Source organism: Equus quagga, chromosome 12 (assembly GCF_021613505.1).
Source record: "Equus quagga isolate Etosha38 chromosome 12, UCLA_HA_Equagga_1.0, whole genome shotgun sequence".
Classification (NCBI taxonomy): Eukaryota; Metazoa; Chordata; class Mammalia; order Perissodactyla; family Equidae; genus Equus; species Equus quagga.
In genome coordinates, this window is record NC_060278.1 from 37,138,546 (window position 1) to 37,162,486 (window position 23,941).

A 23,941-nucleotide genomic window follows, 5' to 3' on the forward strand; every position below is an offset into this window, starting at 1 on the left:
GGCCGTAGTGTAGCCATATAGAGGAGACAAAGCTCATGCTCATGCTTCTTCACTCATAAGAGAGACTTATCGTCCTTCTCAGCCAGGCCTACTTTAGATACTGTTCGTGGCCTGGAGCAGATCAGAAATGGCAAATTGAAGATAGAGATAATCAGAAAGACAAAACCAGCAAAGTGACAGCTAACAGCTTGACAGGAGGAAAGGAGACAAAAAGCAGAGCCGAGTACTCAAGTGCAGCCTCTGGGACCAGTTGGCTTAGGGGCACAGAGCCTTTTACACTTTACTGTCCCTTCGGACATGACATCATATGGCACGGTATGAAATTAATTAATGTTCATGGTAGACACTGAGTCATCAAAAGCTTAAATTATGTCTCCTAACTTTATAAAAAGACAAGATTGCCTCCAATTCTTTAGAAAGAATCCTTTGGAGTAGTTTAGATAAATGTTTCTTAAAGAGTATATGCTTCCATCATCTATACCAGGAGGCAGAAAATGATGGCCTGCAAGCCAAATCCAGCTTGCCACTTGTTTTTATAAATAAAGTTTTATTGGAAAGAGCTATGCTCATTCATTTACATATTGTCTATGACAACTTTTGCACTATTACAGCAGAATTGAGTAGTTGTAACAGAGACCATATGGCCTGCAAAGCCAAAAATATTTATTGTCTGGTTCTTTATATGAAAAGTTGACTGATCTCTGATCTAGATGTTGGATTCTTCCTGGATGTCGGTTTCTGCTTATGTGTACATCTGATTCGTGCATTACCAAGTGGTTCGTATGCATGAGTGCGTACACAAACACATTTCTGTGTGATGATAAACAATTAAATATTAAGCACTGTATTTCCTTTACTTCTCAAACATAGCTCTATAAAAGAGTTTAGATCAAATTAGCCATTACTCTTCCTGCTTCACTCAACCCATGGTATGTTGTGACCTCTGACTCAAAGGGCAAAGACATTCTAGAGAACTATAACACCACCGGAAACCTCACTGCACTTTCACTGTCCTCTCAATAGCTCCTTAAGTGCAGGCATATTGATCGCACTCAAAGCTTACATAAGGTAGATGTCCTTGCAATGTGAAGGATTCAATACTTACGTATCTTAGACTACATAGGGTCTTGTGAGATATTTAAATGGTACTGGAAGTCAGGTGCAATGGCAAGAAATATTACATGCTCCATAGAATATAGAATATATTCTAGGTAGAATTTTGCTTTCAAATTATTCTTGTGGCCTTTGCCACTGGCTTCATGGAGAAAGTTTCTCCAGCTAAGGCAGCCGTGTTGATTGATTATTCTGTGTGGATGTGGCTCTACCATATTAGTGTCAGCTTTTACTACATCTGACTTTGATATACTCCTTGCCCAGACTAGCTAATATACTTCACATTATGCTACTAATTTTGAAGTACCAAGGGCCAAAATTCATTATATAGGGTTGGCTTCTGAGATAAATATGTATATATATCATTAAAATAAGCATTAAAATAGTTTAGATTTGGAGTGGAAGAGGAATTGCCTTTTTTATTGAGATATAATTCATATGCCATAAAATTGGCCCTTTTTAAATATACAATTCAGTAGTTTTTAGTGTATTTACACAGTCATACAACCATCTCTCTTTTTTTTAAATATACAAGAAGTTTGGTTCATTTTTTAGGAACTCTGGGTAATCCATACAATAGAGGCTATTAGAATTGTACTGAAACCCACACATTTAAGCTCTGTTGAGATTTGCCAAATGACCTGAGTGCCATGGGGTTTGCTGAGCATGGATTCTGACAGTCCTGGGTCCCCTGAGTTTATCTGATGCATCTAATTGCTCATCCCGATTGGCCAGTGGCAGGGAACACTAGGTCCTCTGTTCCAGGCCTTTATCATAACCTCGGATCTCAAGAGTATGACCAACCTCCCTACCTGTGCAATTCTTTTTCCCTGCCTTATGGTGAAATAGGGAGAACACTCCCAAAGTGACATGCTGCTCTAGCTGAGCTCGAGTTCTCACTGCAGTCTGTGTTGAAATGTAAATGGCACCTGTCCTGCCTTTCTCTAGCCCTCATCCCTGACTCCTTATCCTGGATGGTCCTGTGCAAAGTGATCATTCATTTGTTCATGTATTTATTCATTCATTCATAAGTCCTTGTTGAGGTCCTACTATGTGTAAGGCACCACACAGTAGACCCTGAGAATACAGAGGTAAGATAGACAGGCTTCTACTCTCATGAAGTTATATTCCAATGAAGATAAGAGAAATTGAATGACTAATTACCCAACTAATTATGCAACCAAAAGAAATGTACAGGGTTTTGTGATAGAAGAGCGCAACATACACTTTGTGTGCAGGCAGGGAAGCATCTCGGAGGGGCTGATATTTTAGCCAAGATCTGAGGGATAAATATGGCGAGGTGAGGAGGAGAGAGGGAGGCAGGAACTACATTACAAAGGCAAAGGATTATGGACTAAGTTGTGGAAATTCCCAAAGTTCCAAAAAACCACTCTAACTGCATGTGTTGAATGGCCAGAAGGGAGCTAGTGTGGAACAGAGAGACTTAGTTTAGTCATCCTACTGAGAGGTGATGGTGGCCTCACTGACTGGGGTGGGGGACAGCAGCGGATGTGGAAAGTGGATCTGAGATATATTTAGGAGATGGAATTGATAGGACCTACTGCATCTCATTTATTATTTTTTTTTTCATTTCTACAGTTAGAATCCATCCTTCTTTCCCAATCCTAGCTCCTTAGATGTTCTCATTTTTCTTTTGGCTGAGTATACATGAAAAGTCATTCAGTGTCCTGGAGACAAGTGGGAATCATCTTAGGGGAGCTTCAGAGCTTGATCTATAATGTTAGAGATCCATGAAAGGTGAAGGGAGGATTTCTCCAGATCATTTCCTGAGATTGTTCCCAGGAGCTGTCACTGGAGAAGCTGAGGGCTTCAGAGAAAGCAGAATCTCTGGGGACCTAGAGAACGTCACAACAGGGCTAAGACTCATTCATACACTTGCTTCAACACAGCCGGCTATATTCTCCATATCTCCATCTGTTTCAAAGCATCCCAGTGCTATGTGTCTCACTTCCTGGTTGGCTGACTCGCTAGGGGAGAGCCGAGAGGGAGGCCACAGAGCTGTTGGAGCTCCTGCACTTTCCATAACTTGGCATCCACAGCACCGTTTCCCTTCCTTCAGGGTTAACATGACATTTTACTACGTAGATACTGATTTTGTTTTCACTTCAATTTTGGATTTTCAAATTCTTAAGACTACAGAAAGTTGGAAATCCTTTGTTTCCTCTTAAGTGATGAATAAGAATTTGTGCTTAGGAGACCACACCAGGTGACTAAGTAGAAAACATCCCCAGACCCCAGTACACCTTGGCTGTGTGCATTTAATTGCCTCTGAGCCCCTGGTGGACGGCGTATGGATTGTGTGTGCCTCAGTAGCAGAGCACAGCTTCACACATTTAACCAAGCAAACAGCTTCTTGCCTTCAGTGAGTTTTTATTTCAAGACTAACAACCATTACAAGTCGAAGAAATTAAAAGAGTTAAAGGCATTAGAGTCCATCAGATGGTTTTCTGTATGCAGGGGCCCAAAAAGTACAGAGGTAGTGGTCTTCAGTGTTTTTATATAAAATTGCTCTTTCAAAAAAATATGTTGTCATTTAATTGAGAGTCTTGATGATGTGGATTAAGCAGAGAGGACAGTGTAGATGTGAAAGGATAGCTCTTTCCACAGAGGGAGCTCCTCAGCCTGTGGTCTTTAGTCATTTTGCTTCCTACGTTTCTTCTGAAGTCGCTCCTGTTTTTTCCTATTTTTCCCAAGGACTTGGGGCCCAAGGAGGCTAAAGGGACCATTGCACAATTTCCCAGCCATCTAGGCCAGTTTACCAGGATTAGAACTCAGTGCCTCCCTGGGAGGGGGTGATCCAGCCGAAGGAGGCTTCGATACAAGGAGTAAGGGAGAGATGAAGGGAAGGGAGAGGAGGCGCCAACTTAAAGTGGGATTTGGAGAAGAGTCAGAGATTTAGAGTTTAGATTCATGTTTATTTTGGAAAGAAACAACCATAAATATATATTCCTGGTGTCTGCCTTCACTGTTAGTTTGCTTATGGCTGAATCTGAAAAATTAATTCCTTTGGTATCTTTAGTAAATGAGTTGCTTGGGTGTGATGCATTGGGAGAAGATCGTTCATGTGTTTCACAGGGGGATCATTTGAGATTTAAGGTTGGAGCTGGCTACTGACTTTAATATATAAAAACTGTTAGATATTTAGAAACTTCCATAAAATCTTTTTTTCTATCATGATATATGTATTCACGAGAAATAGTTTCCACTTTGCCTCTGCCCTGTGGGGTAATTATTGTCCTATATACATTAGGGTCTGTGTCCAAATCAGCATGATGAAGGCCAGTGTGGATATAAATACATAATTTGCACAAAGTTCTTAAACTTTAGTTTTTTGCTTTTAACGGTAGGTTATAGGTAGGAGAGAAGTCATCTTTGTAATTGACATTTAAACACAAGTTCTTTTCTCCTAATTGATAAGGACCTCATTCATGGCAGCTGCAACATCCAGTTTATTATTCTTGTCAGTGCTTGACGTTTTTGACAGGCCACAAAATCTGAGGTAAAATAGACGTATTTGGGCATAGATGTTGACTTAGAATTCCTGAAGCTACAGCCTTCCACCTGCAAAGGAGAGGGATTGGCAGAGGTGTGGTTTTGATTTATGTGGTGAAAGTTAGAAAACAAACAAGAAAACCTCTGTCTGCTATCACAGCTCCTGAAGGGAAGTGTTCCAAAAAAATCCAGAATCTTCCTAGGCGTCCAGTCCTCTGTCGCAGGATTACAGCAAAGGCCAAGGGGTTCCTTGGCGGAGTCTCCAGGCTGCCTTGGCCTGCTGGTGGGGCTCTGGCCCTGTGCTGCTTAACCAGAACGATTATGCTTTTCAATTTTCATGATAAAGAGGGCGCCTCAGAGCCCATAAGTCCTCAACTTGCCTCCATCCTTCATCAGCTGGAGTGAAGGTGGAGCCCCAAGCTCGCTCCTGGCAGGAACCCCATTCCTCCCTCTCTCTACCTCATAGCCTCACCCACCACTGCCTGGGAAACATCAGAAGTTAGCACAGCAAGCTCTTTATCCCCGTTTACACCTCTCATCACAGGAAGCCAGGGCCTGGGTAAACCCTCATCTCCCTCCACACACTTCCCCTCCTCGCAACACTTTTTCAATGGAACTCCAAGTCCGTTATCAGAAGGTGCCCCACACCTTCAGCCTCCTTTCTGAAAGGTCGCCTTACCTTCTTTTCCCAACTGTTCTCTGCGATTCTCTCAAGTCCGTCTGCTTTACCTTCCACCCCCCTGACCACTCGACTTGATGCTAGCTCCTCATTGCTGCTTCCACACCATCATCCTTCCTCCTCTCTGAAATCCCCAGCTTTCGCACCTCACGTCATCAGATCATTGTCGTGGTCATCTACCCATCTCTGGTTCACGTCACCTGGTTCCATGGGGATTTCAGCTTCTGGAGTACTACCGCCATACTAACCCTGCTTGTCTGATGGTGCTTTGTGATTTCAGCGTTCTTCTAGATGATCCTTCCAACACCCTCGCCTCTCAGGCCCTTGTTGTCCCTACTCCAATGACCTTGTTCTCCACTCTACCTCAGCCACCATTTCTATCACTATTTGTTGTTAATGCCACAGAGTTGATTCCAACTCCTAGTGACCCTGTGTACAGCACAGCAGAACTTTACCAGGTCTTTTTGCACCATCCTTTTGCCTCTCTCACTCAGTGCTTCACTGCTATTCATAGGGTTTTGATGACCAATTGTTCTGGAAGTGGGTGGCCAGGTCCTCCTTCTTAGTCTGTCTAGTCTGGAAGCTCTGCTGACACCTGTCCACCATGGATGACCCTGCTGGTGTTTGAAATCCCGGTGGCGCAGCTTTCAGCATCACAGCAACACACAGCTGCCGCAGTATGACAACTGACAGATGGGTGGTGTGGTTCCCTGACCGGGAAATGAACCCAGGCTGCATCAGTGAGACGGCCGAATCTTAACCACTGGACCACCAGGGCCAGCATCCACAACTATGCCCTAGACCTTACTGATAATGCAGTCATTATCCATAACTGCCCATAATCTCATTTCAATCATCCTATTCTTTGGCCACTACCTCTTCCTTGCTCACTCCTAAAATCTTGACTGCGAATATTCTTCCACGCCTCTGAGGCCTAAAATCAATCCATCCTACCATCCCCCTCTTTCTTACCTACCTCAGTCTTTACTCCCCTCCTTATCTGGTCTAGAGTCCTTGATCATGCATTATAATTATTCCCTTGCTTTAATACCATATAATGTGAACTCCTTTACCTGTCTCTCTCTCTTCATCCCTTTATCCTCTCTTATACAAGACTGCAGCCCTGGTAAAATCCAGTTCTCTATCTGCTTTGCCTCAGTATACACCCAGTGCACCTGGGTAGAGTGAAGCACGAAACCGTGGTGACTATTTTCAGTTTCCTACCGTTAACCTCAAGTGACTCTTAGGCCTGGCTGGCAATTGTACTATTCAATCTCCGCTCTTTCTCCTGGTCAACTCTTGTACATCTTCGTCTTTCCATACAATCTCTGATGCCTCCTTTTCCATCTTCGCTCTCAGCTGAATTTCCACAGTCTCCACCATCTGCCTGTCTTCTCACCTTCTCACCTGATACTCTGGATGAACTGCTTGTCGCTGTCGAAGGCCAGTCATTCCTAGATACCACCCCTTCTGTCTTCTCCAGTGATACACCCCAGCAGTTTCCCCTTGTTTCTGTATCATTTCTTCATTCTCTATTGGGTCATTCCTTTTAGAATATAAAAATGCTATTACAGCTCCCCACTTCAGAAAAAATGAAGAGCTCTCTTGACCTTATATCCCCTACTAACTAATGTCCCATTTCTTTGATTGTCTTTGCAGCAAATTTATTTTTTAAAAAAAGACTTGTTTGTACTCTGTCTCTAATTTCTCATCTCCACCCTTTCTTGAACTCACTCCATTCAGCTTTGAGTTGCCATCACTCAACCAAAAGCTCTTGTATATGTCATCAAGATAAAAATGGTAGATAGATAATATTTGTGATATGATTAATTTTTATGATAGACAATAATTGTGATACGATAATTATTCTACATTCATTCCTTCAGTGAGTTCTTGTTGACCACCTACTATGTGCCAGACACTGTTCTAGATATTTTACAAATATTGTTATTATCCCTATTATGTGAATGAGGAAACTGAGAAACAGAGAGATTAAAGAATTTGCTCTATACCCCCTACATAGTATACAGTGATGCATTTTCAATCCTCATTTTACTTGACCTATCTGTAGTGTTTACCTTTGGATCATTCTCTCCTTGAAATACTTTCTTCATCTTGTTTCCTGAACCTCGCTCTCTGGTTTCTCCTCTTACCTCATTGTCTCCTCCTTCTCATCGCCCCTAAATAAATCCTGGAGAGCTCAGTCATCATGCCTTTTCTCTCTCTCTCTCCCAGTCCCATGACTTTAAATACCATCTATACATCGTTGGCCTGTGAAATGGTCTCTCTAGCCTGGGCTTCGTCCCTGAGCTCTAGACCTGATATGCTCCCTGACCTCATCTCAGCCATTTCCCCTCTTCGCTCATCCTGCTCCCACCATGCTGGCCTCCTTGCTGTGTCACGCTCCCACCTGGGGGCCTCATGTGTGGACCTGTCGCCTGCCTGAGATGCTTTCCCCAGATGCCTACTGGGCCTTACAACCTTGCTTCCTTCATGTCTCTGTTCTAGTGTCCCCTCATAGGCCATCTCTGACCATCCGGTGACAAAGCGTCCCTCACTCCAAGTCCAAAAGTCCCCTTTTGCCTGTCCTGCTTTCTTGTTCTCTGTATGTCACCTCAGGACATACCACATGTTTGCTTGTTTAGAAGTAAATTTCTCAGATTGTAGATTGATCCACATTTACAAAGTGCATAAAATAATAAATGTATAAATGAGTCTTCTTTCCTCTTACCTTAAGTTTTAAGACATTTATGAATGTGCCTGAAATTATAATAAAAGATCCCTGAGGGTTTCACAGCATGTTTTCAGTTGATGGTAATAGCCAGAAAGAGTTTAAATAACAACATTAACAGGTTAGGGTTTTGCTAGAGGACCACAGTATTTTTAAAAGGGAAACTTCAATAATCCAATTTTACTACTTCCCTAAACCTTTGAAATACACAGTTCTCATTAACGTTGAATTATTTACTAGAAAGCCACCTCCCAACCCCCAAAAAACCAACCCTGATACTAACTGCCTAGGGTTTAAAGGTTTTTAATAATGCCTCAATAATATTGGCTTAATGAGTTAGGTTCTAAGAAAAGTAGCCAGGCTAAGTTAACAATAAATCAGGTTATATTATTTGCAGAAAAAGCAACTAAAACTCTGCTTGTAAATAATCATGTGGAAAGATCTGGTATTAGTTACCACCATCCACAGCTGGGCTCTATTTTCAGCTCCCAAACACAGTGGAGTTAAAATTGAACATATCTATATTTGAAACTTAAAGAACACAATCTTACCACACACAGGGAAAAAATGGAGCCACGTCTGGCTTTATCTTTTCTGACCTATCTGTTGTGATAAAGTGAGCTGAGAGCAGTTCCCTATCTGTGTGCATGGTCTGGACAAAGAGCTGGACATTGAGTTGGGCATGGCACTTGTTGATCTTGGCCTTTCTCTGGGGCCAAAGGCTTACCTGGGTGGGCCCTCTTAGGTCCTGTTATTCTGTTATCCCTTTTGATCCTTGGGCCGTGAGCTCCCTAGCTGAGAACTGGTAAGTGCGTTGAATAGGATGTGCCTTATGTCCTGACTAGTCTTCACGTGTTAACATGGGAAAGACTCATTGTTTGTAACAATAACACGTCCCATCTGCAGAGCTCTTCTCAAAGCACTTTTGTGTCTGTGATTCTATTTAATCCTTACATCAATACCAGGGGATAAGTCTTATCCCTGTCTTACTGATCAGGAGACTAAGGCTCAAGAAGATCGAGTGATTTGGCGAAGGCTGTGAAACTAGAAAATGACAAAGCTTGGACTACAACTCAGATATTCATAATTCAAGTTCAGGGCTCTGTTCATCCCATTAACTCCTTCATCAGCTCCCCAGATGAAGAGGAAGGACTATTTTATGTTTTGAATCTTTGATTATAGTGTATTTTGTAATATTCTGTACAGGTTGGGACATGTTTGTTTTCTAACACCTATGAAAGAACCTGTCACAATTAGGTACTTAGTAAGTGTTTGATGAATGAAATTAGTGAATAAAGAGGCAAATGAGTGAATATATTGATGAATGGATGCACTGCACAAAAATCTATACTACAGGTTAAAGCGTTTTAAAATGTGGCCATGTGTGTGTGGGAGATATGCCCTAAATCTTCCATTTCTTCTGACTACCTATCAATATGGAAGATCCGAATCCAGTTCACACGACATTTCTTAAACATTTCTCAAATTGTATTGAAATCTGTAAACAAAATCAAAATTAAAATCTATTTTTAAGTATGTCCTATGCTCTTATCCTCCCATCCCTACTTCCCCTTTAAAGTTGCCTTTAAACGTAGGGAATACCTGGGCTGCAGTTTTGCAGTCTTAGCCCTTGTTGGACTGCACGGATCACTGAGTGGACATGTCCATGTCTGACTTCTTTAGACTCGCTCCTTAGGAGAACTGGTGGAGGCACGTGGAGGGAATGGATGAGTCTTCTTCCCATGTTTGGAAATCTCAACTCCTGAGCCTGTTAAGCGTATCTCTGCTGCTTCCTCCAGAGCCCCACCCCCAGGGCCATAACACGTCAGAGATTGTGGTTGTGGGGTTGCTATTGTTTTAAGTTTCTTATGGAATTAGTTTACATAGGTAGATAGTGTACATGAATGGACTGATTCAAATCTGTCTCTTGTTAAAGACAGTCAAAAAGCCTTATTTAAGAACATCAAGATAAATTACTAATTTAATGGTATAGCACGTAAATACAGCTGTGCCCGGTCAAATTCTCGGCTCCCATATGTTAGGATGGCTAGAAGCAGCTGTCCTGGACTTCTCACCTCTCTTTCAAATGCTAACTTGGGCTTGTTGTGGTTGAACCTATGTAGAAGCATCTAGAAGGGATCATTCAAAACAGCTCCAGCTTGGCTCAGATCCTCAAGATGCTCTGCCAGCTCTCCCTGCCATGAGGGCCCTCTGTGAAGACCGGAGCCCTTAAAGAGGTTCAGCTTCTCTTGGTGGGGTTGGTAGGGGTGACTGTCACTGAGGAAGATGCTAGGTCATCGTACACACCCATGGTCATGTCCAGAAACCTTCGCCTGCCCAGTAGTAACTCGTGGCCAGGATTATTGAGTGAGGTGGGAATCTGAATTGAGGCTGACTCTCCGACTTTGTGGGTATGTAAACAGCTTGTAGCAACCGGCTTCTCAGGGATGATCGTTATCAATGGAAGCAGACAGAGAGGGATGGTCAAGTCGCTGAATAAAGGCTTCTTCCCCCTCATGCCCCCGCCAGCCATCCTGCCATATTCAGAGCTGCTTCAGTCATGCTCTGCTCATCCCAGTGACTTTTCAGTTCAGACTTTTTTCGCTTAAGATCATTATGGAAGGAAGAAGGCTGGGAAGTATTGCTGACACTTCCATGATTAATCCATCCTCCTCAAATAAGCAAACACATGTCTAATGATGGATGGTTAAATTCTGGTCCTCTGAACTAATGTCTCATAACTAGGTCTTAGTGCTGTTACTTGTCAGATGTTGCTGGGACTTCCTCTGCCCAAGAGCGTGTTACGTCATCTCTAATGTGTTATGAGTGGAAACAAAAATGTACCACTCAGGTCCTCATCCTCTAAGAGTCTACTCCAGCTGGGGCACTTATGCCCAAAGCCTTTGTGACTTCCCTCCCCAAACCTAACCAGCACGGAGCCTGGCACTTAGTCTGTGTGACATAAATGTGGCTTTTGCAGGAACAAAGAAATCTCTGGTCTTCTCTATAATTGTAAGAAATTACATCTTAGAGATGACTTCTTCTTATTGTGGTATTGCTTTTCCTTCTCCAAGAGGGAAACTGCCAAGTTACCATGATGTGAAATCTGGCCAGAGGCTTGAAGTGATTTCATAGTAACAGCAACCTCAGCATGCCTGCAAACCCAGGCCAAGAGGCAGAGATGCATGTGATGGGCTCTGCCAGCAGCCGCCTGAGCCACGAGCCAGATTAGCAGTTTCATGTGGACAAGACCTTGGGTCCCACATCAGCCTTTCCCACCACACTCTTGTAAACAGCTAGTGTGCTCAGCAGTGCCTGTCTCACCAGGAAGGGCAATGGCATGTGTGTCCAGATAGAAGGGAGGCTGGAGGCTGGGGAATGGGGTCCAGGATCTTAACTCCACCAGCGTGTGAGCCTTTAATAGTCATGGGGTTTGTGCCCACCCATGGCATCCTTATACACGTCCACTATGCCCAGACCAATTGTCAGCCACAACTGAAGAGTAAACATATTAAGAGACTGTGCTTTTGAGAGTTTAGTATTTTCACACTTAAGTGAAACTGAGGTACATAAGTGCCTGCATTAGCTTCTGGATTTAGAACACCCACCTCTTTGTCCTGTCCAGAGTCCCATGAGAATGGATGAAAAGGAATCGGGGGAAGGGGCTCACAACTGATATTTGGGACAAGACCATTCTTTGTTAAGGGGTTTTTGTCCTGTGCATTGTAAGATATTTAGCAGCATCCGTGGCCTCTACCCACTAGATGTCAGCAGCCCCCTCCCAGTTGTGACAACCAAAAATGTCTGCAGATATTACCAAATGTCCCCTGGGGCTTGAAATCACCAGAGGTTGAGAACCATTGGAGCAGGGAGAGAATTTGCTGGAAATGCATTTGCTTTGTACGTGTAGGCTCTGGGCTATGTCCCAAGAGCCATTTATCCTTGTCTTGAACTATCGTCTAGAAAAAGCATCAGTCCTCGGCCCTGAGCCTTCAGAGGAGTTGCGGTTCATTGGGTGCAGGAGGAGCTCTGCATGAAACGGTCAGCTCCTCTCTGAAGGCCACCGCTAGGGTTAGGTATCTTTCTACCTCTTTCTTTCTCTCCCTTTCCCATCTCTGTCTCCTTTCCCACCCCTTCCTCTGTGACAGTGTATCACGGAATCATCTGGGATGCTTGTTAAAATGCCGATTCCAGAGCCACACTCCCCAGAGATGCTGATACCGAGGATCTGAGAGAGGGCCCGGGATCTGCCTTGTTATGAGCTTCCCAAGTGATTCTGCTGCAGGGGATGGTCTGGAGGCGACACCGTGAGAAACAAGGCCTGGAGGGATGTCAGAACAAACAAGCTCTCCCAGTCCTCTGAGGATGCTAAAACTTGGCATTGAAGAAAAAAAGAAAAGAAAAAGACAACTTTCGTACAAAGCAAAAAGTGATAAGAATCCATAAGAAAGATGAAGCTAGTAGCTGTGGGGACCCCTTACCCTGAAAGTGGATTTACTCACTCACTTCTTCATTCATTCATTCAACAAATATTTCCTGAGTGCCCACTACACTTCAGGCCTTGTTCTAGGCACTAAGGATCAGCAGTGAACAAAACAGACCAAAGTCCTGCTCTCATCCAGTTTGTATTTTGCAGGAGGAGACAGACAGTGAATAGACTCCGTAACTATAGAGCATGGCAGAAGGTGACGTTGCTGTAGAGAGAAAGAGAGCAGAGAAGGGGCTTAGGGCAGCGCTGGGGGGAGTTGGCAATTATAATGCAGTGGTCAGGGAAGGCCTCCTTTACAAGGTGATACTTGAGTACCTTGAAGGTGGTGAAAGACAGCCGGGCAGATATCCGTAGGGGCAATTTTCCCTGCAGAAGGAAGAGTAAGTGCAGAGTCGCTGAGGTGGGAGTGGACATTCCTGGTGAGATCGAGGAACAGCAGAAGGCTCTTGTGGCTGGAGCAGAGTGAGTCAGGGAGCAAGTAGCAGGAGCGGAGGTCAGAGAGGTAGCAGGAGGCTGCAAGGTCCAGTACAAAGACTTTGATTTGACTCTGAGGGAAGTGGAGTGGGAGCCTGGGGAGGATTTGAAGCCCAGGACTGCCAGGATCAGATCTAAGAGTTAAAAGAATCACCCTGGCTGCTGTCTTGAGTAGACTCCAGGGGGCCAAGAGTAGACGTTATCATTACTATTAAAATTATGGCATGGTTTCTGCCTCCTAGGAATTTGCCATGATTGTAGAGATAAAGCACGTACAACTCTAACAAGGAAGTGTTTGCTACGTGATAGAAGTAACTCAGACCAGAGAAGTGCAATGGTGGTCCGGTGGAGGGAATCTCTTCTGAGAGTCAGCCTTCATGGACAAGTTGGGCCTTACGATGGATGAACAAGATTTTCTTTTAGCTTAATGGGTATATAATTGACGTTCAGTAAACTGTACACAGCTAAAGTGTACAATCTGATACGTTTGGACGTATGTATACACCCATGAAATCATTGCCACAATAGCGAACATACTCATCTCCCCAAAAGTTTTCTGGTGGTTTACGAGGCAGGGTGGGAATTATCATTAGGGCAGAAATGTGAGCAAAGGCCCAGGGGCAGGGAAATGCAGGGGCTTCTATGGGACAGAGAGAAGCCCGCTCTGACTGTACTGGAGGGTCACATGGGGACCCCTGAGTGAGATGTCTGCAAGACAGCTTGAAGCAAATTACATGAGGCCCGAAACACTGGGTTGCAAGGATTATGTCACAGGGGAACCAGGGGAAATGTTTAAGTTTGTTGCAGGATGTGGTCAAAACAGAGTTCATCTGTTAAAATTTCATCTTGTAAAAACAACAGCAACAACATCAAATTTTAGGTACTTTATCTTTTTGTAGTGAGTTCAAGAAAAAAAGAGCCAAATACATTCTGCAGTATTTCATGCAGACAAGATCAATCAAAGGAAAAGAAACATTAGGCAATTTCTTTTCTTTTTTTTTTTAAGGATTGGCACCTGGGCTAACAACTGATGCCAATCTTTTTTTTTTTTTTCTGCTTTATCTCCCCAAAACCGCCCCTGTACACAGTTGTATATCTTAGTTGCAGGTCCTTCTAGTTGTGGGATGTGGGACGCCACCTCAACGTAGCCTGATGAGCGGTGCCATGTCCGCGCCCAGGATCCGAACCCTGGGCCGCCGCAGGGGAGCGCGCGAACTTAACCACTGGGTCATGGAGCCGGCCCCAGGCAATTTCATAATTAGATAATTAACAAACTCTTTTAATAGTCTTGTACTAATACAACTCCTTAGAGATTGAAAATAAATCCATTTGCCACTGATGGTATATTATAGCCTACACATAAAAAAATACATCTAGTCTAGATAATCTTTAATAATTCAAAGGTAAAATTTTAGTGTCATACTAGAATCTTGATTAGTGCTTTCTATTTGTAAAGTCTAGCACTTTATTTTTGTGTTATGTTGAACATGAACTTTAAAGTTCAGGGAAACATTGTAAATTGGTATCAGGAGTCTACTCTCCCACCCTAAGCTCTTAATCTGTTTGTGAATGAATCCTGTTTCTCTAGGGCCAAGGGATAGACTGGAGAGCAAGGTTTTCAGGTTTGAAGGTAGCTGTGCTAATGTGCAATCCTCTCTCTCTTTCTCCATCTCCTGAGTAGAGGTTGGCAAGTCCTAGGAGACACTGGCCCTTGATGACTGTGTGATCCTAATTGAACATCCACCAAGGCCCCTTTGGAGCATTACCCACTCCAGAGGGAGAAGTAAGGAAGACTTTTCAGTTGAGAAGCATCATATTCTCAATTCATGGAAATGAATGACTTTTGGATTATTTCACCTCTTAAAATAGAGAAGGTTGGGAGCCATCCAGTCCATGCTCAGGGATCTCAGCTCAGGAATTCCAGGGACCCATTGTTGTTTTGGTCTCTTTTAAGACAAGCTTGACTCACCCTAAATGTAAGAGGTGGTTAACTGAAGATCATGTTTTCTTCTTTAATATCTCCTCCTCTCTTAATTCTGAAAGTGTTTGCTAAATCCCCCAGGATAAAAGTAAGCCCTAAGATCATCATTGTTGTCATTGTCATCATCATCTGAAGTACTAAATTTACGTATACAAGGTACTGTATTAGATACTGAGAAGTGTAACATAATCACTACCATTTACTTAGCATTTACCAAGGACTAAGTCTGTGATAAACATGTTGCACATATTATCAAACTTAATCCTTACTTAACTCAACAAAGTGGAGACTATTATCAACTTCTGTTTTCACATTGAAGGAGGCTGAAGCTTGGATAGCTTTTTTAAAAAATGCCTCCCAATCACACAGCTAATAAGTGAAAGAGCCAAGACTCGAAACTTCCATACTCTTAACCAAACATTTTCAAAACAATCAAGAGACCCTGTCCATGCCATCTAGTCGGAAAAGATAAGACATGACATAAAAAAAATTTCTGTGGTCATGATGAGAAATACCTCACCTATTCTTCTATTTCATCAACAGTTTTTTTTCCCCCCAGGAAGATTAGCCCTGAGCTAACATCTGTTGCCAATCTTCCTCTTTTTTTCTCTTGAGGTAGATTAGCCCTGAACTAATATCTGTGCCAGTCTTCCTCCACTTTTTTTTATATGTGGGTCACCCCCACAGCAGGGCTGACAAGTGGTGTAGGTCTGCATTCGGGATCTGACCCATGAACTCAGATCGCAGGAGCAGAGCACACTGAACTTAACTACTATGCCACTGGGTCAGCCCCTCATGAACTGTTCTTAATCACATAAAGTTCTAATTAAAAACCTCCCTTTTCTTTTGAAGCAGATAAGTCTTAGCATCTGTAACACTTTTTCACACGTGGCGGCAAGCAGCCCTGTTAATTGCATCCCGCCTGCATTTGGTGCTTCCAGCAGCCTCACGTGTGGAGCACAATCATTCACACTGGGGCCGACATGCCGTCTGTAATGGGAGCACTTCTCTCTGCTGTGATCCAGGGCGGCATTGCTTAGACTGAGCACAGTCACTACATTCCAGGTTAATTTGGTTTCTTATGTAGAACAACTTTGGTCTGACATTTAACATTTCTTCCTTTGGCATTTTTTTTTTTTTTGGTCTTTCTGAGCTCATTACCAGCATGCCTTTATACTCATTCTTTTTCACATGCTAGGATCAGTGTTCATGTCTAATAACGGTGACAAGCCTTGGGTTCAGATGTGGCCTGGTTGGCCAGAAGGAAGTTTCTGTGCAAGTTTTATATCAATGTAGTGGGTCTGGTGGCCACCTGTGACTTCAGGGCCTGGTCAAGTTGCTGTCACTGCCGTGGTTGTTATTTTGGCTGTCTCAGGCCCCACTTGGAGCAAACTCTAATTATAACACAGCTTGTATCCTCTTTCATGCCCCTTTTTCTCTCAATCACAACTACCTCACTTTGGAGAATCAGCCATGCGTGTGTCCTCTTTGCCCAACAGAGTGAACTGCTCAGGGACTTTCCTCGGTTTACAGAGCATGTTAGTGAGAATGGTGGAGCCCAAGAGGGTGGTCACTGTTGCCCACAAAGAGCAGTGGGACGTCATTACTTGTCAAACAGACTGATTTGTTCCCTGGCTTCCCTCCAAGGTAATCAGATGCCCTTTTGTGCTTCTGGGAACTCTATGAACCACAGGAGTGAAGGATAATGATGTTTAAGTGTCAGTTCTTCTGGGTGGAGTCCACATGACAGCTGGGTGAGCAGAGTCTCACATGAGGAAGACTCTGGGTTATCGTGCCCTTCAAGTCCCCTTGATCCTCCACATCCCGTCAGTCAAGCAGGTGTGGCAATGAGATGTAAAGGCTGAGGGGCTGAGGAGCATGGAGGAACCAGATCTTCCTGAGGAAGAAGTTACGTCCGCTAGTTGGCATTTTGGGCCCATTCTGAGATTTCATATGTTTAAATCTCCTTTCTGCCAATGGCTAATTAAGATTTGGCCAAATTATTTGGCTCTTTCTTCTTCTGAAATTACTGAGGTGAAAAAAATACCGCTTCCTTGAGAGACGTTTGAGTCCAAATATTTGAATGTTTAACTAAGAATGAAAGTATTTGTATTCTTGGATCAGATTCAACTGAGGTTTGCTATCTATTGTTTTGTAAACTTTCAATTTTGCTGTTTCTATTCAAAAAAGAGAATCATTAATATTAACACCTGCCTTTGGGGAGAGAACTGCTGTGAAGAACATTGAGATTCTTGAGAAAGAAAGGACATGGATGAGGAATGTGGCAGGAGGTGGGCAGGGGGCGGGAATGCAAACCCCAGTGTGGAAAGATTATGAGGAGAATGAAGGTGAATTCCATTGATCTCCTGGGAGGCTGCCCGCTGTGGGGAACAAAACATTGTGTTCTCAGAGTGCTATCCGCCATTCCGGGCCTCACGGGACAGCATTTATGGAGGAAGAAAGTTTAGGAACAAAGTGGAAAGAAACCGCCTTTGAAGAACAGCTTAAATCTTGTTGAGCTTGTCACTAGAGGCCTCTAGAATAATAAACCAGAAGCAAACATCAACCGGAATTTGTACAGCACACACTCGACGCTGACTCCAGCTGTTGCCTTCCTCACAGGCTTTGGAGGAACACACTCAGAGAACTCTTTTGGCTAAAATAATGTGAAAAATCACCCTGTCCTCAAAAGTGGCATCAGCATTTATTGCTGAGCAGCCTATCCCTCAGAGGATGAAATGGAACAGAAAGCAATGAGGAACGTTGGGAAATGGCTTGGTTCACCTGGGCAATGGTTCTTGTTTTCTTGCTCAAGTTTCACAAACCCTACACCCTCATTCGAAGCCCCTCCTCATGCATTGAAAGCTGGCTGCCAGCTCTTCGAAAATAAGCACACCACCTGCTTGCTGGGGGTCTAACCTCTAACCTCTAACACTGCTGGATCAGGTGTGTAGTACCCATCTAGAGTTTTCCTTCAGGTAGGTTTCTCTTGTTTTCTTGCTGATAAGCTGGCCTGGCAATAAAAAAAAAATTCTTTGCCTATAAACATTACTTTCTTGGGAACTTAAGAAAAAGAGTAATAGGTTTTGTGTTCAGGTAAGAGATTAGAGAATCTATTCCAATAGTTTAAGGAAGAGTCTGGTAAAAGGATACCCAGATTATGGTTGACCCACATTAGACTCTTTAGCCAGATAGAACAGATATAGTTGGAAAACTATATTAACCTTAGATTTGAAAGTTTGTGTCATGATATTGGTATAATAAGCAGCTAGCCCATTTAGACAAAATAAATGAGAGATGGACCTGTAATAGTGACTATTGGAATAAGAATAGGTTTGGGGGCAAATAAAATTAATTTCAAACTGTCATTTGGAGGAGTATATATCTGGGTGATGTTTTCCAGGAGACCTGTGGATAAAAGGCTCAGCGTTCAGGAGGAAGGTCAGGCAGAGGCGGAGATGGTTCCGGGTGACCGGGATGTAGATGGCTGTCGAAGCCATGCGCTTGGATATCGTTGCCTAAGGGCAGAGAGATTTAGTCATAACCTCTTAGATCAGTCTGCTGGAAGACATGTGAGTCAATCTGAGAGTCATTAGACTGCGAGAAACCCTCAGGGGATATGGCAGGACACCCATTTTCCTGAAAGGCCCCTAGAAGAAGTAGAAGAGTTATAAAAGGACTGCAAAACCATTTTATGGAGTTTTCTTTGTTCTTTTGTAACTGTCACTAATTGGGCAGATTTCGGTGTCTAAACATTAATTTGTCCCTAACTTTCCTTCTAAGGACCTTTCCTAATTTCCTAAGTGTTTTTTTTGAATTCTTCTTCACGGCAGATGTGGAGTCAAAATAATTTTGTATTATTTTTGAAAGATGAGCATGTTTTAGCACTGAACTCTGAAACTTAAAAGCTTAGGATGAAAATGTTGCCCATGAACCAATAGCCCATGTTCATCTGTGCTTAAATAAAAATGAGGACTTTAAAAATGGAGATTCAGCTTGTGCATGGGTTCCCGCTGTTCCCATTTGACTATTTCTTGAGGTCACAAGATGTGACCATACGAATGTCCTAGAGCCCATGAGCTAGGTAGCATGCAAGACTGGATGCTTAATTCATTCCCTCTCCGGGTCCAGCTTTCTTTTGGTACCAGCTAAACCAGTGGGGGGGGGGGGGGGGGTGCCCTGGTCCATCTTCTGGGGCCCCTACCGTCATTTTTGTGTCCATGTCAGGAAAGCTTAGTATGCGTGAGCCATCCGTGGTCTGCAGCTTCCTTTTTTCTTTCTTCCTCTTTATTACCCCTCTGCCTTGAAGCAGTATTCTCTTTATTCCAGCACTTACAGAAAACTGTGTCTGTTGACCATTCCTCTTTGAAGTTTTGAGTTGCACTGAAATATTTATAATATGTGGACAAGCACTTGAAAGGGATTTTCGTTTCCATAAGATGTGTCTCCTGACTTCCTGAGGCCTTTTGATGATGTGAACTCACATAAGGTTTCAGATCAAGGGTTGCTTAATTTAGGGAACACCTCTTGGACATCAGTCAGCAGTTGCATACTCATTAGAGAATCCATCTCAGCCTTCCTCCGGGTGAGACAGCGGTGCATCTTTGCTGCTTCCTGGCTGTCTGCGGCGTGTTGATCATATTGGTAGTGGCCTCAGCTGCCGTCCTCATGGATGGTTTTGTTGATGCCTCGGGAACCAGGCGGGGAGTCCTGAGCTCCTTGTGTCTAAGTGTGTGTTGATTGGTCCTGGACTAGAGGTGGCAGCAAGGGGACATGGCATTTGGTAGTCCAGGAACCAAGAACTGTCCCTGGATGGTGACCTCACAAAAGACAGGAATTGTTCTCAGGCACCCTCAGATCCTCAGCCTGGTGCAGGGCCTGGCCATCATCCGCTAGCTCTTAAATGTCACAAGTGGAGCAGCACAGAGCATTAGGTTGAGGAAAGAAGGTACTGCTTCAAAGGAGAGAAGCGAAAACCAGGAAGAAAAGAGCAGAGGAGTCTGCGAACCAGGCTCATGCCATTTCTGTGGACTAGGTGTGTCTCTCTTGCTCAGCTGCAGCTCTCAGGGTCAAATCCAGAGTCTGCAGGGATCGAAAATAAACTGTGACATGTGCATGGGACTGCTCTTGTATCTGCCTCCTTACTGTGACACGTCTTCCAGGTGACTGGGCTAACACAAATATTCTAAATAAGCAATTAGTTGGAGGCTTCTTGAAACCAAATAGTTTGGTGCCTTGAAAGCAGAAGCCATGGGTGGAGAATTGCTTTTGAATGCCAGCCTCTGATTTCTCGCACTGTCTCCAATTATGTAGTAGAACGTGGGAATACATAAATGAATTATGAAACAGTGAAAGGATAAAATACCATGTGGTCATTAAAAATCACATTTTCAAGTGACATTTATGGATAAGGGAAAATCCTCATTATGTAATGTTATGTGAAAAAGCAAGACACTATATCTTGGCACATGTAGGGGCCCAAATAAATTCCTTTTGAATAAATGAACATTTCCTCGATGAATGAGGTGAAAACCTTGTATGTGTGTGCAAAAAATATGAGTCCACTGATGAATATGGCTCTTCACCTCTTAAGTGAAAAATGATAGACTGGTGGTCAAGAAGTCTGGGTGTAGTCCAAGCTTTTAACTCTTTTGGAGCTCAGTTTCCTTATCTGAAAACTGAGGTGACAGGCTGCTCCAAAATGGTCCCTAAGGGGCGCTTTTGGGTCCCACATGCTCTGAGTTGTGATTAGAGTCTCTGGGCAAGGCTGCTGTGGTTGAGGACACCACAAGGCCGGTCTCATGTGGTTCGCATCACTTCATCAGCGTGACTTCAGCAACCTTGACCTCCTAGTGTTTCCCATCATTTCGTATGACTGTGTTGAGTTTCTACCTCCTGAGCCACTCCTTGCTGCTGCTGTGGAAAGAGGCCTCTTGATTTATTAATCAATTAATCAGTGCATGCTGAGGGGCTGTTCAGGGTAGTTAAACAAGGAAAACAAAATACTGGAGCCATAATCAAGATGGATTGTAATTAAGAACGACCCTCCCCCCTGCCGATCTTCTTGCCCACCCTGGCTGCCCCCACCCGGCCTCCCTCACCCACAGCTCATCAAACCCACTCAGCCCTGATGGAACTTCTGCCCCATGAAAGTTGACAGCAAATTTCAGAGGGGCAGATTTTCTGCTAGTGTCCAAGAGGAAAATAAGCCTTGAGATAAGCCTCATCAGTTACTTGCAACAATTGTTGAATCTCAAAAGTTCCAACAGGCCCCAAAAATGGCATAGTGGCTCTGTCCATATTTGCAGATACTGTGTTCTCCTGTCCCAATTTCCCTACAAACAGAGTCATGGAGCTGGAAGGACCATACAACAAAGATAGGCCATGGCCTATGTGACACATGAGAGGTTCAGCAAGGCTAAGTAAGTTGTGCAAGGTCACACAGCTGTTAGGAGCAGAACTGGAATTAGAACCCAGATATCTTGACACCCAGTTAACACACCTAGTGCTTATTTCCCTGTGCAATCCTGCTTTCCTATAAAAATTAAAGTAAATGAAAGAAATCATCCTCATTAAATTCATTTTCTGATTTCTTATAGATATGGGCTTCTCAGCTAAAGAATTTTTAATAGTAGTTTTAGATGAAGTTGTAGGGAAAAGTATCTTGGACTGTTTGCCAAGGAGATATTTTTCTTTTAATCAATTGGGATATTGGATACATGGATGCAGGCACGGCCAGCTCACCACGGGGCAAATGGTAAACAGAGTGAATCCGCAGGGCTTTGCTGAGTGGCTGGAGCAGGCTGGCTCTCTGGTCCAGAATCTGTTTAGTTTGGTTTTCTTCCAATGGCACTTTGCACACAGTGCTAGTGAGGCCAGGATTTTCTTAGAATAGAATCTCTGTTCTGGGTCACAAGTGGTTCCTCCATCTGTTACCAACTTTCCGTTGGTCACAGGGGGCTAGGGGCCACATGCAATGGTCCAGAATGACTGCACCCCACTCCTCCTGTCATGCCTGGACAAACGTCTGTGTCTACTTAATGAACACCTTGGGAGGATCCAGGTATGGCAATAATTCTTTAGTGGGAGAAGAATGTGGAATGTTCTTATTTGACTGGTCTGGTGAGGAGGATGCTTAGAAATCTTGTTTTTTAATTCTTTAAAATCTCCACTATAAAAATCTTACATTTGTCAAATGTGTTTGTTAACCAGAGGCTCTTCTGCCAGTCTGGCTGCTCATTTCTGTTGGATGTCAATCAAACAGTCAAATTCTTTGGATACATCTAGGGCTTAACTCATAAGCCAGGCATCTGAATTGTTTACAGCCTTGAGTTATACGCTGTCCTTTTTCTCTGCTTGTGTGTTCTCCAGGATCCTGCTTTCTCGGCTGTGATTCACGACAAGCTCCAGGTCCCCAACACCATCCGGAAGGCATGGAATGACAGGGACAATCGCTGTGACATTTGTGCCACACACCTGAACCAGCTGAAGCAGGAGGCCATCCAGATGGTGCTGACCTTGGAACAGGCAGCTGGCAGTGAGCACTACGATGGCTCACCTGGCTCGCCTCCACCCCTCTCCAACCTCCCCACGCTGGTGGGGTCCCGGCACGTGGGTGGGCTCCAGCAGCCCAGGGATTGGGCCTTTGTGCCCGCTCCCTATGCCTCCTCCAACTACACCGCCTTCGTCACTAACAAGCATAGCAGCAAACCCAACAGCCTCGGGGTCAGCAATGGGGCAGAGAAGAAGAGTGGGTCTCCAACACACCAGGCCAAGGTCAGCCTCCAGATGGCCACCAGTCCCAGCAATGGGAACATCCTCAACTCAGTAGCCATCCAGGCTCACCAATACCTGGATGGCACCTGGTCCCTGTCGAGAACCAATGGGGTCACCCTCTACCCCTATCAGGTAAGTAGCCTCTGAGAAAGAAGAACAGGGTTGGCTAGAGTCAAAGCAGAGAAGTGGGCAACACTTTCTTTCTCCACTCTTGTCCTTCTGGGAACTCCCCAACTCAGAACCTAATTTTTCCATGTGGCCCTGTGGATGTTGTTAAATAAAGATAAAATATGAGGGACAGTGATCCACTATAGCTGTCTGCTTCCATGGTCTACACCATCTAAAAGAGGTGTAGACTCCCTTCCTAACCTCTCCCACCTTGCCGAACTGTAATCTTTTTCTATTTGCAACTCACCTAAATACTGTTGGGATTAGGTTACCAAATGTATTTTCCCCTTTTCTTATTTTCTCTTTTCAGTTATTTAAATTTGCACATACTCCCAAGTTTCCCTATAGAAATAAGAAAGCAGGTGTTACATCTGCCAAGGAGTCTAAAAAAATTGTCTGAATTTTTCTTGGGTGAGTTTTCTGTTGGATGAAAGTTGAGTTTACCATGTGTGTTCTCTGTGTCCCCTGCATCAGTCATGCAGGAAGCAGCAGAAGGCGTTGACCATCCCTGTGGAGTGGAGAGGTGGCTGTGGTAATAGAGTGTAATAGCCTGGGAAGATAACTGGTATAACAAATGATGTCAGGTTATTTCTTACTCGTGTCCCTGTTGTATTGGGTGTTTGGTGGGTGGCCTTCCACTATGAGGTAGGGACCTCAGGCTCCTCTGTCTAGCATGCACCATTTTCCAGGGGCCTCAGAGTCTTCCGCCGGGCCTTGCGCACCAGCCAGGAAATGAAAGAAGAGAAAGAGTGTGGAGGATCTCACAGGAGGATTTGGGGGGCCCAGCCGGGAAGGGGCATACATAACTTCTATCTACATTCCGGTAGTAAGAATCCAGTCTCCTGGGGAAAGCCAGTCTGTCCATGTGTCCAGGAGGAAAAAGAAAAAAGTTGCATGAACACATAGCATAGTTTCTGTTACATGACCCAAACATCAAATGAATTAAATGTGGCTGATAAAATTCCTGGTGACTTTTCTAGAGTATAAGATTGTTTCTCTTGATATCTTGAAAGAAAA

The 23,941-nt window shown here is 43.8% G+C and overlaps 1 protein-coding gene across 1 annotated transcript in view; it reads left to right on the top strand.

Annotated features, from left to right (window-relative positions):
- KIF26B (kinesin family member 26B) overlaps positions 1-23,941 on the top strand; it is a 442,943-nt gene that overhangs the window by 140,495 nt on the left and 278,507 nt on the right. The window contains exon 3 of the mRNA XM_046678716.1: positions 22,352-22,888. Coding sequence (XP_046534672.1) covers positions 22,352-22,888 — 537 coding nt within the window. The remainder of the gene's footprint in view (positions 1-22,351; positions 22,889-23,941) is intronic.